The 14,456-nt window shown below is 40.5% G+C and overlaps 1 protein-coding gene across 4 annotated transcripts in view; it reads right to left on the bottom strand.

Annotated features, from left to right (window-relative positions):
- The window catches only part of LOC121952348 (semaphorin-3F-like), a 91,212-nt gene that overhangs the window by 11,085 nt on the left and 65,671 nt on the right, over window positions 1-14,456 (bottom strand). For all 4 annotated transcript variants that reach the window (XM_042498970.1, XM_042498978.1, XM_042498987.1 and 1 more), the window contains 5 exons: window positions 10,851-10,970; window positions 10,478-10,617; window positions 8,466-8,580; window positions 386-455; window positions 118-262 (listed from right to left, as the gene is read on the bottom strand). In XM_042498970.1, coding sequence (XP_042354904.1) covers window positions 118-262; window positions 386-455; window positions 8,466-8,580; window positions 10,478-10,617; window positions 10,851-10,970 — 590 coding nt within the window. The remainder of the gene's footprint in view (window positions 1-117; window positions 263-385; window positions 456-8,465; window positions 8,581-10,477; window positions 10,618-10,850; window positions 10,971-14,456) is intronic.

Here is a 14,456-nt window from a genome sequence, read left to right as displayed (position 1 = left end):
CTGATGCCTGCATCTTGTTCACATGGTTTCTATTTGAGGTCTGAGTCAGAGAGAAGCTGTTATGCCAGCTTGCTGTGGGATTCCTTTGTGGGGTCATTGTGCGGACTTGAAACTCACTGTTCCGGGTCGAGGGTAGGGGATCTTCCCGGTGTAGGCCACCCACTGGTAATTGGGACCCTCCTTGTGGGCGAAGGGTCCGTTGAAGACCATGCGGATGTCAGCCATGGAGTAGACACAAACTGCTGAGCCTTTAAAGACAGAGCTGCGAAGAGAAAGTAAAGGAAGGTCAGGAATATGTATCTTGCAAGAAAAAGAAAAATCTATCTCAGAACAGAGCTTATTACAGGTGTTATGCATTAAACAGTATTTCTTTTTGTGCACTAACCCAGAGACAGAGAAGACGCCATATATCACAGGATTTTTTGTGTCCTGCGTTGGCTGTATGTACACATCTCCTGTATGAGGATGGAGAGAAATCACGTCAGTGCAAACAGACTGGTTAAAGAAAACATCACGGTCCACAGCACAAACTCTTCTTTACTAATATTTACACAGCTCGCCTCTCAGTCAGTCCAACTTCTCTTAGCCAGAGAGACCTTAAGGTTACACCCCGGAATATATGATGCACTAACAGAGAAGTTAAACTTAATTTTTGCTGAAAACACATGGAACCAACTACTGGATTTAGTTAGTGAGCAAAGTGAAATCTCTCATAAGAGTAGTAAAGCGGATCATGTGACATTTTTTTTGCTGCTTATTAGATGTGAATGTGGGTGATTAATTGCCTTCAGCTTGGCCACAGTAATTCATGAAAAGACTATGAGTCAACAGCCATGCTAAACATTTGAGTTTAACATGTTAGCATGCTTACATTAGCTAAATTACCACTAATCACAGCTGAGGCTCAGGACTTATTCAGGTATTTGGGCACAGCCAAGGAATTGGACAAATATATATTTTACCTAGCACAAAGTGGCACAAAATATGTACAGTTCATCTTGAGAAGGGCAAGGATTTGTGTAAAAAACTTCATAGATGTTCATCCAATAGGTATAAACTAGGGTTGCAAATCATAAGCACTTTCCTTAATCGATTATTGGTAAGAATTAATGTTTGATTCCTAAATTAATTGTTATTTGAAAAACAATTGAATTTTAAAACAACATAAAATGCATTTTTTTCCTCAGTCAAAGCTCACAGCAACATATTGCATATACTCTGACAGCATTGCATAGCCCATTGATTGATCGATTAAATTCTCAACAACCAATTAATCAATTGTCGATTAATTATTTTCATCCCAGTATCAACCCATCTGACTAAAAACCAACTGATAAACCCACAGGCCAGCACTAGTTGAGTCTCCATACAAATGTACCATACATATTTATCAAATTTTCAGAAAATCTGGAAAAAAAAGGAAATTGATATGCTTTTGCATCCACCACTGTTGTGAATATTTCAGTTGATTAGTTGAGATAAGCAGTAGGTGGAGCAAATTTCAGTCAGTTCCCATTGTAGAAAAGGGCACCACAAGATGATATTAGTAAAAAAGCACCACTCAAAGCTGAAATGAAGGAAAACTATAGATGTATATTAACAGAGAGAACACTGGACAATGGAAATAGAGTTTTGAAGAACTTTTGAAGTGATAATACCAGCTCTGTGTGCATACATACGCATATTAAAAGCTATCTGGTGTTGCAGTGGCCTATAAAATGACTGTAAGTCATCATTTATATGCCAGATTTATTTATGTTGCATTCAGTCGCATTTAACCTTATATCAACCATCTTTTCCACCTCCCCAAGCGTAAAGTCTTTCAATGATATTTCAAAAGTTTTTCAAACTTTTGGCATTTATGTTTATTTAATTTTTTTTCAATTTGCAAATTGAAAATGCACATAAACAAGATGGGTGGAAATGAACCCATTGCCATCCCTGGAGTTATATAGGCCAAATGATTAGAAACAATAGACTGTCTGAAAGAAACAGAAGTAGCCATTGGTATTTGGACTTCTAATTTGGAGCCTTGAGTGTGGCCTTGTTGCCATCTTGGATAAATGGGACCATAATTTACAATGTGAATATCATGCTGTATTGAAAAAAAAACTTAAAACTAGCAATTGAGACCATAAAACTAGCTAGTAAATTAAGTGAGAAATCGGGTCATATTTTTTATGGACTTCTTTTTTGCAATCAGTGGAGTCGCCCCCCCTGCTGGCCATTAGAAAAACTGCAGGCTTAAGGCACCTCAGCATTCACTTTTTAGACTTGGAGGTCTTCTTTCACACACTCTATGCTGGAATCATTATTGAACAGACTATCAGAAATAACAAGAGCTTAAAAAAGATAGCCCTCCTGCCATTCTCACATCCTGCGACGGAAACAGTAGGTGTTAAACCACAGCAATCAACTGCAATGGGAAATGGAATGATGGCCTCAGGAAGGACACACAAGGTGAAGGTTTTATTGACAAGATAGCACATCAGAACTGAATCTTGAGGGACTTTGTCACCTAAACTCAAAAAAGCAATCCAAACCACACATCAGACACACAGCAATGCTATTTAACCACAGAGCAGGGAAATCAGACAGTCTGTTTCTCTAAAGTCTAGACTGGGACTACGTGATTACTGAACCACCTGAGACTGCTCCCTTGGAGACGGGACATTTAAGCACGATGTGTGAGGATTCTTCTCTTCTTGTGTTCATAGCTCATGTCGTCTGCTTCAAGGAAAAGGAAATATCTCTTCTCTCCCAAAAGAGAACTGCATCATAGACTCTGAAGCCAATTCTAGAGGTCTCTAAATCAAGAACGCTCACAGACTCTGTCCGACCGAGCTCTGACATTGGACACTTCCTGCTATAGATAATCTTTTGGTCGATACTGAAAGGTCCACAGAAACAAATAAAGAGGAGCGAAACATGTGATGGGTGATAAGTCTCTCTCCTGTTCTGTACCTGACCTAAATACAAATCCCAGGAGTCACGTGCACACTGCCAACAATAGGACAAGGGCCTTCGGTAAGAAATGGAAAATACGCATCCAACCCAGTTGCGAAGGGGAATGACCATGGAATAAAAATGTGATTGGTGAGCAAGTCTACAAGCCAGACACAGAGGGATCAGGTTAAAAATATGACTATTAGGGCTCAGAAAGTGTGGAAACAGAAGGAGAACTTAACAATGCAAAAAGATACCAGAAAAGTGTTTTTGCAGAACATCATGATGTTACAGTGAAGTTGACCTTTGAGCTTTTGGATAAACAATGTCATTACTTTATCATTACATCTGACAGACATTTGTGCGAAATTTTGTCATAATTAGCATAGGAAGTCTTTGAGATTTGGTCAAAAACATTTTATGTGAGGTCAAAGTGATCTTGACCTTTGACCCTCAACCAATAAATTCTAATCAGTTCATTTTTGGCTAAATTTGAGGAAACTCCCACAAGGCCTTCTTGAGATATTATGTTCATAAAAGACAGACACAAGGTCAAGGTGAATAAAACCTTTGACCACCAAAATCTAAACGGTTGCTGTTGAGTCTAAGTGGACATTTGTGGCAAATCTGAAGAAATTCACTCAAAGTTTTCTAAAGACATTTCTATTATGAGATTGAGATGGATGCAATGTCACAGTTGCCTTGACTTTTGACCATCAAAATTTAATCAGTTCACTGTTGAGTCGAAGTGGATATTTGTGCCAAATTTAAAGAAATTTCTACAAGGCTGTCCTGAGATATTGCTTTGATGAGAATGAGTTGGATGCAAGGTCACAGTTACCTTGACCAAATCTAACCAGATCATTCTTCAGTCCAAGTGAAGGTTTTGGCCAAATTTGAGGAAGCTCTCTCATGGCCTTTTTGAGATATTACTTTTATGAGAATGAGACAGACACAGGGTCACAGTGATCTAAACCTTAGATTGCCAAATTCGAATCAGTCATTGTTGAGTCCAAGTGGACGTTTGTGCCAAATCTGAAGATATTCCCTCAAGGTGTTCTTAAGAATTGCTTTCATGAGAATAAGATAGATGCAAGGTCACAGTTACCTTTACCTTTGACCAACAAAATTTAATCATTTCAATGTTGAGTCAAAGTGGACGTTTGTGCCCATTTTGAAAAAATTCCCTTAAGTATTCTTGAGGTATTGCGTTTACGAGAAGGGGATGGATGGATATACTGATGTACGGATGTATGAACAGATGTATGAATAGATGTACCAACGGACAGACAACCCAAAAACATAATGCTTCAGACATAATAACTGACTATTGCTGGCGCAGAGGCATAAAAGTATAGTAATACAGATTTATGCACTTGCAGTCCCGTGTAGTCCAGCATGAGAAATTAGCTGTCAGGCTGCTATGCAGATAGAATGATTCGTGGAGGGGGTGAGCATTGTCTTTGAATCTGAACTGCCTGGCTCTGGTCCTGTCCACATGAGTGAGTCTATACAGTCAAGCCTTCCTCTGGGGACTGTCTACAACCGTGAGCTCATTCCTGGAGAAAAGGATAAAGCTAAGCGATAGCAAGCACATTGTCCTTATTTCCCAGGCGCTACCAAATCCCCCCAAGTCACATCCATGCACACACACACCACCATGCCATCTTTCACAGCTGCCACAGCCGAAGCAGTGGAACGGTCATGGGTTAGCCTGGACGCAGCACGACGGGCTGCCATGGGCGTCACACAGCAGATGATCCCTGTCATGACATACAGCTGTTGTGCTGCAGAAATGAGCAATTTGCACGCAAGAATGCGTTAGTGTATGTATCGGCAGACAAAATGCTGCTGAGGCCAAGATAGAGCTATCATGGATGTGGCTAAAAACAAATCAAGTCTTATAAAAAACATGGGATAAAATGAGCTTTGTGATTTGCAATAAAAGCTATCCGCACAGGGCAGTGATAACTTAGCTCCAAGGGGATCTTGTGTGTTAATAACAGCTATGAAAAGATCCATATTATAAAACCTTTTTTCCTATGTTTGTATGGCAATAAAATCTCAGTTGCCATACATCCCAAGATTTCATGTTCTACTTGACCGGTCTTTGTGGTTGTTTTGTCTCTCTTAAAGTCTGCTGTGCATTCCTCTAAGTCCCTCTTTTTCTCTTGCCCTCTGACTTTTCATCTCTCTAGCTATAGATTACAGACTTGTTTTAAAGTGCTTCACATCTAAAATGCAAGCGCTCCTCTCTATTTTTGTATGTTACTGAATAAAACTCATTTTAGCACTGTGTTTTAAATCACTGTGGGTCATTTTGGTACAAGTTGTCAGATGGAGCCAATAAGTGCTACATATTCCAACTGTAAAAACTCCCCAGGTCTCAGGCGTGCTTTGCCATAATGTCTTTCTACATAGGACTACCACAGCTGTTTTTGATATTTCAACAAACTTCTCAGTACTTTTAGACTAGTTTCATTAAAACTCCTAAAGAAAGGAAGGTTTAAGAATCTACCCACTCAAGCAGGACTAGTGGATCTTCCCTAATTTATTCTGACTTGAAACAACCTTCAGCTGTGTAGTGTAGCCTAATGCATCTACAGTGCCTCCTGACTACCTAGGTCCATAGACTCTTAAAGATTGCCCGTATCCCGGATATTTTAACATCACTTCAGCATAGCGGGGGTAAGTGGGGGCGTATTGTCTATCTTTATATACAGTATATGAGTATAATATGCTAAATAGTGAGCTTTAGTGGTATGTTGATCTTGCTAATTTTGGCCTGGCTAGCTACGTCCACTGACTCCAGTCTTGATACCAAGCTAAGCAAAATTAAGCTAAGCTAATTGTCTCCTAGCTGTTGCTTTATATTGTATGTACAGTCATGAGTGTGATGTCAATCTTCTAAACTTACCCTCATCAAGAAAGTGAATTGACGTTTTTTCGTGGAAATGCCCAACTATTCATTTTCAATACCACCCTGGGAAGCTAGCCAGCAGTTAGCTAAGCCCAGCTTAAATACTGGAAACAGGCTTTATACTGAATGTACAGTCATGAGAATGGTATCAATCTTCCAACTCTTAGCAAGAAAACAAATAAGCATATTTCTCAAATTGTCCAACCAGTCCTTTGATGACCTACATCCAATGTGCATTTAATGTGTAATGGTTAAAGACAAATTTGCCCTTGAGACATACTAAAATCTCCACTTCCCTCTGTAAACACAAACTCTCCAGCAAGACATGTGAAGCCATTAACATGAAACTCAGTCATATCCAATTTATTGTTCCCTCTAGGAGTCTTTGGCAGGGATGGCTGCTCTGCAAACTGACATGCTGTCTTCTCTATGGGCATGTCTACCCTCTCATGCCTGCTCTCGGTCATTCACTAGCCTGTTCTACTAAACATTTACAGCCTTACGCAAGCAATATCCGCAAAATCATCACCAGCCAAACACTGATGACTTTCCAACTCTGTCAGTGAACGACTCAGCGCTGCATGCCCATGTCAACACTGAACCAACCAGTAAAGACTCAACCCTCATTTGTAGAGGCAAAGTGAGCCCATTCACACTCAGAACCACTCTTACATAATTTTTAGTGAAGTGGCTTGCACATACGAAAAGACCGAAGAGTTTTCAAGTGTGTGTCACTCGGGATAAAATAAATGATGGCTGTGAAAACAAAGCTTTTACAGGCAGGTCGAAATGAAAGTGTGGAACGTGTCGGCAGATAAAGAGACGAAAAATGATCAGCAGATTCAACAGGCATGGCACTTTTCATTCTTGAGATTAGCTCAAGAGCAACAGTTGCCTCACGCATCCATCCCCTATCACTATTTGGCTCTATTTTAAACCAGTGAGACAGAAAGGGAAAGAGCTTCCCCAGGAGAGGCTAATAGTCTCACACTCGCAGACATTCCTGCTGGGTGATCTGATCTGCCCGCCATCGGGCCACCCTCTTTACACACACAAAAAACAGACACTTTTGTTTAAGACATATTGAAAGACAACTACAGTGGTGGGATTATGCGTGTCATTTTCATTTCAGTGCGCTGTACGGGCCATGTGATGGGAGTGGGCTGCTATATGGGCCAAGGACTGAGCTCTAGCGTGTGTGTGTGTGTGTGCGTGTGTGTGTGTTTGCAAAAGCGCACTCTTGGCAGGTGCTGCAGTAGAAACTGACCCTGCTGCAGTAGACTGTTCTCTACTTAAGATTTCAGATGTGATCATATATGACAGGAACCTGAAAATGAATATGTCTGATATAAATCCACTCATGTCATTTTTCTATTTTTTTTTTTTGCCATTCAATACCTGCTGTCAAAATGATTAACTGCACAGAGAAGAGATTTCTTTCAAACAGGGTGTAACAAAAGCACAGAGGTACTAATAAAAAAACTTGAGTAATACTATTCTCTTTGGCACAAAGTGGGATTTCAGTGTTAAAACAAATTTTTGCTATTCCATGTCACAGATTCAAGATGTTTTAATATTTAAAGAGGACCCACTATGCTTTTCCATATTTTGTTTCCTATACATAGTGTTACAATGAGGGATGTTCGGATTAAATTTGGCCAAAATTTCAAATGCATGTAGAAGTAATTCCTATGAGCAAAAACCTCAGCGTTCAGGCACCGTTTCCAACATTTTTACTCCTCTGGCTACAGTATGACATCATGGCGTGCTAGATTTCTTTATATGGTCATTTGCTCCGGGCACACTACTAGTGTTTACATTATGTAGCCTACACTGCTACATGTTGCTACATGATAACATCAAGCAAATGTTGGCTGCCAATGTTGTTAATTGCTCCCTGTTGTCAAATCTTATTTCTCCTGGAACATGTCTGGTTGTGTTAAGAAACTTTTAATTGTGACTTTGAGGATATTGGCTTAATTTGTTTCAAAAACATGGGAAGAGGGCAATGAGCAATGAAAGAAGGAATGAACCAAAATGTATGGAGAAATCAGTGAAAGGAAGTTACCTGAAAACCATAAAAAAAAAAAAAAATTAAAGAAAAATAAAGTTAAGAAAAATAACACAAAGGAAACTACCTGACGAAAAGTGCTTGTTTCTTTCCCCAGACATTTTCCCCCTTGCTATTTTAAAAATACTTTTCTATTTTTCTATTCTATTTCTTGAAATTTGTGTAACATTTCTTAGTAAGTTGCTCATTGCCTTTTCCCCATGTATTCAAAAGACAATAAAACAAATTAGATCAATTAGTTTAAAATTTTAAAGACTTTGAAAGGCATCTGAAAGCAGAACAAGAAAAGTGATGTCGCTCCAGGTTTGGAGGTGCATGGCTAGATGTGAAGGATGTAATGTAGCAAAAGAGCAGAGAAGTGAAAGGAAAAGACATTCCAGGGCTGACGGCATGTTTGATTGACAGCAAAGTCTATACAAAACCCCTCCTCCCACACAGAGTAACCCACAGATCAAAATTTCAACTGGAAATATTTAAAAGGACCAGAGAAAATTCTCAATATGCAGGTCTGTAGGTCTCTGTACTCACGGAGCTCGTCAAAGTGTGTCTCCATGCCGTCGGCCCCAGGGACTGAGCAGATGAGCCTGGCCTTCAGGAAGGTGCTCCACTTGTTAACCAGACAGCAGTGGCCTCCATCATCATTCTGTATCAGAGAGGGTGGAACAGTGTCTCCATCACTCACTTAAACTCACATCCTCCTCTTTCTTCCTCTTGAAAACAAACCCAGGTGGAGCCACCCACACACACTATACGGTGCGTGTTGGTTTGCAAAGCCAGGAAGCTAAAAGGAAGGGTGGGGGGGCTAAGATGGTAAACACCGTCTCTTCCTATTTAGACTCTTCCATCTGTGGTGGAGCGAGGCCAGGATCTATCCCAGTAAGGAAGAGCTGGTACCAGTATGTGCTTTAGACTCCTCAGTGTTTCCCACAGAATGAGAGTTTATGTGAGGTGGCAGCTGACAAGGAGAGGAGACAACAAAAAACTTCTTTTTTTTTGTTAATGTGTGTGTCCCTTTGTATCATTCTGTGTCCCCTGTCTTAATTTGTAAATTTTTGCAGATCTGTGAATGCAATGAAAGTTGAGCTCTCCATTATGTCATGCAACTACCCACCCCAAAAGTCACAAACTGCTGCTGAGGAAAAAAAGAACTCAGAGAGAGCTCCACCTGCGCTGTGTTTATGGACCCACAAAAATCTCAGAATTAAGAGAGGGGACATCGAATGATAAAAAAGGGATAAAGGGACACACGCATTTTAAAAAAATAAATAAATAAGAGAGAGTTTGCCTTTGTCCCTCCACCGCACAACATGATTTAGCCAAGTAGGACGTGTTCAAATCGTGAAAGACGCACAGGAGCAGCACACTGATGATGTCAGAAGGCTTTGATTGGTTGATCCCAATGTTGGTGCAGGATTGCAATGTGAGATGTTGATACAGGGACATGGCCTACTTGGCTAAACCATGTCGTGCAGATAACTGACTTGTCGATCTGTTCATAGTTGATCAGATAGAGGCAGCTGCTGCGAGTTTTGGATTCAGCAGAATGAACGGTTAAGTTTCAATTCACCTGATGTTCTGCTGCTCCATCTGTGCCCAGAGTACACTCTGCACCCCAAGAGGTATATATTTCAACTCCGAAAATAGACAATATATTTGTGGCGGCAAATGTTTAATCACGGCATACCACCAGAAATAAATGAATATTTGGGCAACCCTGGTCTTCAGTAATCAGCAACTTTGCCGAAAGCTCATGAGCCTATATATTTTAATATTTCATTTTAATGATGGCCGTAGACTCCTCGTGCACTTCTGATGAATCCCATCTTGGGAATTTCATAATTTCCAGCATCATTACACTATGTTGCAGAGTGTGTTTTTGGTGGTATGCAGGGTGCAGAAAGTGGCGGTAAGAGTATCCAGATGTGTGGCAAAGTGAAAACGACAGGACAAACCCCGCTGAGAGAGGGACGACTGTTTGTGTGCCAGGTCACCACCAGACCCCCTCAAATAATTAGAACGGTGAACAGCTGTGGCAACGAGTACACGTACAGCACATTTTCTCACTTACACCCGTGCTTATACACCCCGCTGTAGCACTCTGCTACACACGCAAATCCAAGTGGGAACGCATACACTCACACTCACACCATAAAAACACTGTAAGTTGTGCCATGAGCTCCCCACAGACTTTTGTTGTTGTTTGTTTTTGTCGCTCAACTCACTTTTTTTTCTGGTGTGCACATGCTTTTGTGGATGGAGTGAGAGGGACTCAAAAAGAGAGTTTTAGAACTCAAGTGTTTTAGGACTACCAGGGAGATGAGGTCAGAGGATCACAGGGTCAGAGGTCAGAGGGCGACCTCCCAGACAGAGGGATGCATTGTAGACAGGAAGGTTAAAGACACATGTGGATTCCAGCATGTCAGCGTTGGCCAAACACTGGTTTGCCCCGGGAGCTTCCAGCCTGTTCTTCATATCATTGCAGGTTTTCTTTTCATTATGTTTACACCCAAAAACAAACATGCTTCTCATTGTGTACACACCAGGCAGATGCGTCCGATTCGGGACTGGGTCACAGGACTCTGACCCATCTCAGAGGACTTCTCCCGGAAGAAGAAATAAAGCTTGTCGTCGTTTCTCTCTGCGCTGTCTGGGATGAGGTGTACGTGGATGAAAGTGGGGTCTGAGAGGAGAAGAGGCGTTGGGATGTTTAGAGACAGGATGAATTTGGGTAAACAGCATTTCATGTTTATCACTCGTTGAGGGACTCTAAACATACATAAACAACAGAATCTTTTCATTTTAGCCCTGCATTTGGAACCCTGTTTGGGTCGTGTATTGAAAACTCATGCAGGAAGGCTTCATAAGCTGGATAAAAGCCTGATGTATCATTTATAGGCTAAATAGGACATTTACCATTTAACCATCTGGAGTTGTACTGATCTGTTCGCATGGCAGTCTTTGTTCCCAAAGTACGGAAAATGGCAGAGTCGGTTCCCATAAAGTCAACATAGACCCCAGCGTACAGTTCACCATCTGAGAAAGAGAGAAAACAGCTCAGTTTAGTGAAATTCCTTGACTCTGAAATTCCAGCACCACCCTTGGCACAACACACTAAGGCTTTTATTTCAAAATGTATATTTAGAAGCCAACATCTCAGGACTCTTGATTCCGCAATACAGAAGCTCAACGTAATAAAGTCATCATCCACACATTTATCTCAAAGTGGTCAGGATGATTCGAGATGTCATTTGTAATTTGTTGGGAAGGTTTCTAGAAATGAAAATGTAATTTTTATAGTTAGAAACTACAGGATGAAAAGAAAGAGTTAAATTGTCTATTTGCCAAGCTCTGCCCCCATTTTGATGCTATGCTGTGTGCTGTCGGGATGGCACTTTTTTGGAGACCGAACTGGAAGATACCACCACCCTGTTTCCCTTGAAAAAAAGACCATGGAATTTTTCCATTGGATTTTGGATTATTGCAAATAATGAGCTCTTTGGCAAATAAAATTTAGGGATAATTTAACCAGTGTTTCAAAACACAATGTTAGCATGTGCGGCATGTAAACTTTAAAAAGTTGTCTGAAAGACTTTTCAACCAACTTCTGTACTTTTAGCCTTAGCATTAGCTTACACTAGATGGATACAGGTAATAACATATGACAGGCTTACTGAAAGTTGTTTCCAACTGAAAACTAGAATCCAAAAAGAAATTTAAGAGAAGTTGTTATTAGACTTCTCGCAGATATTTAGTGATAAATCTGTCCCTCTTGTGCTGCAGGAATGAGTACTTAATGAATTAGCCTTTTTGCACTTACCATTCCGTTGTCTTGAAGTCAGTTGTTTTTTGAATGGGTTTTTGGTTAGAGGCCTAAAATAAGGTCTGCTATTAACCCAAGCCTTTCACGTTTTGTTCTACAACATAAAATATGTCAGTTAATATCCCATGCAGCTCGTTCAGCAGCAGACTGTTGCAACCACAGTGCAAGAGGGAACGCTACCGCAGGTCCTCTTTAACAGCACGACTTAATGTAGCACTGTTATGTCTGCTGTATAACTCATTACTTCCCTACCTTGTGCAGTACTGTATGTTTGTACTGTTTTTTATCTCTATGCAATATTTATTCCACACTGTGTATTGCACTTTAGAAATCTTCGCTGAAAGGTGTATATATGTAAATAGTCTTGAGTACTTTATATTTTATATTTTGTTATATTTGTATATTTCTAAATTTCTGTTTGAGCTGCTGTGATAAGTGAATTTCCCTGGTGTGGGATCAGTAAAGTTTTATCTTGACGTGAACTTTTGGCTTTTATGCGTCTTACACTTAATTCCCTTATTGGTCTAAAACCAACTACCCCTCCTAACTATTGAACATTTTATGTTTATTTTCTTAAAAGTTCAAATAATTCTATAGGTAGATTACGTGGGGGAAAACCACTCAGAATTTATGGCATACGTATAATGAAGCGTTACCGAAAACAGCGCTTAAACTTCCTTAAACAGCTTTCGCACGCACTCCATAAAGACATAAAATATGAGCACATCCATGTGTGCAGGCTGACAAATGTATACAACAGCCTTGTTAAGCCACAGGAAGGCAAGGTGTTGGTCGTCCAGCTGCTGGAAGGGCCCCACTGGAGAGCAGGTGCGACTGTCAGAGCTCTCAGAGATGGAGTAAGCAGACAGCAGGAGGGAGAGCAGAGGAAACAAAAACCACTGTCCTACCACCATTATATTCAATGTCATGGTCCTCATCAGCGCTATATGGAGATTGATGATATATCATTAAAACGTCCACGGATGACAGGATGTCTAATGTGGTGGAGAGCTGGGCAGTCAGTGGGCGATGGTAAATCTGTTGTTGTGCTACAAGGTTCTTAATCCTTATCAACACCGACTACAGTGTCCCCTGTATGATGCTAACTGGTGGAAGTGGGAGACAAATCCATCTTGGATGACAGTGCTGGTTCCATACTGGTCAGCTGGCACTGTGCTAATGTGGGAAAGCAGTGCCAGTGATTTACACCCGCCGTCTCGCCCCACAGGGAGAAGATCGCCTTTCACTAGTGGCAACTGTGTGATCTGGACCGGACTACATGACCTTGGGTAAAGGGACAGAGGACACTGTCTTCATGAATGCTACAACAGATGATCTGCTAAACTGAGCCTTAGTACATGTACATTTACTGTTACAGGAAGCAGAGATAGTGAATATAAAAGGTAGGTACAAGTACATGACTATGTCTTTTTTCTTTATATTTTAGTACATGACTTTCCTCCAACATTACACTGTTTTTGTTATTTGTTGGGCCACCAAAAGCCTCCAGAAGGTTTAAATGCTCCTTGCTGCAAATGAACATACATGCAGTTTCTATAAAATAAACAATGGGACACTCAGTTTTTACAGTTGGATTTTTTTTTTAATTAATAATTGATGAGGTTAACAGGTTGTTAAGTTATTTAATACATTAGACCAATGCATTAGAAAATTAACACTTTTAAATGCTGTCTATTATAGCCTTTTAAAATAATGATGGTTTTAATATGCTCTGCATTTAGCAGAAAGGTGTGTATTTACAATTCCTGAGACAGCCAGGCCTTCAAAATGTATGCGTATGCATCATGGATATATAAAGAGGGTCTGGATACAGCATGGAGGCAGGGCCTTGTTCATTCCTATTAGAGCTGCTCATTAGCACATGAAGCAAAAATAAAAAGGTCTATTTTCACGGCATGAAAGAACTCGGATCCTCTACATTACTGGGCCCATGAGACTTGCACACTAGAGACTTATGGGAGCTGAGCAAGGCCAAGTGTGCCCGAGCGGGTAACTTCCACCGGTGGCGCAATTGACTTCCGTCTCAGCACTTTGCTAGCTTGAGTGGGGGTCTAAAAAATGCAATCTTGCAGCTCTATTAGACTTTCAGAATATTATAAAACTGGATGACTTAAATCTTGACATTGAAGTAAGTCATTTCGCAGAATTTTCACCAAAAAATCTCCACTGATTTACAGATGTCTCTTTCTCAATGTAAGTCAATGGGAAAAAGTCTTTCTGTGTGTGGGCATCACGTGACGGATCTGGATGGTGTAATTCCACTTTTGACTATTCAGGTTAGAAAATATTAATGATTCAAAGATTTCTACTGAAATGCTCCTACAGATGGTTCAAACACAGATTTGTGTGTACACACTGTTTGTGAATGAGGCCCATTTTCTGCTGGCGACTGGGCTGCACATACTTCAGGCTCTGTGGGAAGTAAGGCTGTGAGGGTCCTGGTAAATATGGGAATAAAGATCATTTTACTATTAAAATTGTAATAAAAGCACTGAAAATCTTTCCAAACATGTCCAAAGTATTTTGATTGGAGGCCACTAATTCCCCAGTGAGGGGTCACATATTATTCTACCCATCTCCACCCTAACAGAGAAATTAGATATAATGATTAGGCTGATTAAAGTCAGCAACTCACTGTGGGAAATGGGCACAGAATGCAAAGGGCACTGGGGCCTGAC

This window comes from Plectropomus leopardus, chromosome 2 (assembly GCF_008729295.1).
Source record: "Plectropomus leopardus isolate mb chromosome 2, YSFRI_Pleo_2.0, whole genome shotgun sequence".
Lineage (NCBI taxonomy): Eukaryota > Metazoa > Chordata > Actinopteri > Perciformes > Serranidae > Plectropomus > Plectropomus leopardus.
Note: the sequence above shows the minus strand (reverse complement) of the source record. Positions and strands in the feature narration are given on the sequence as shown.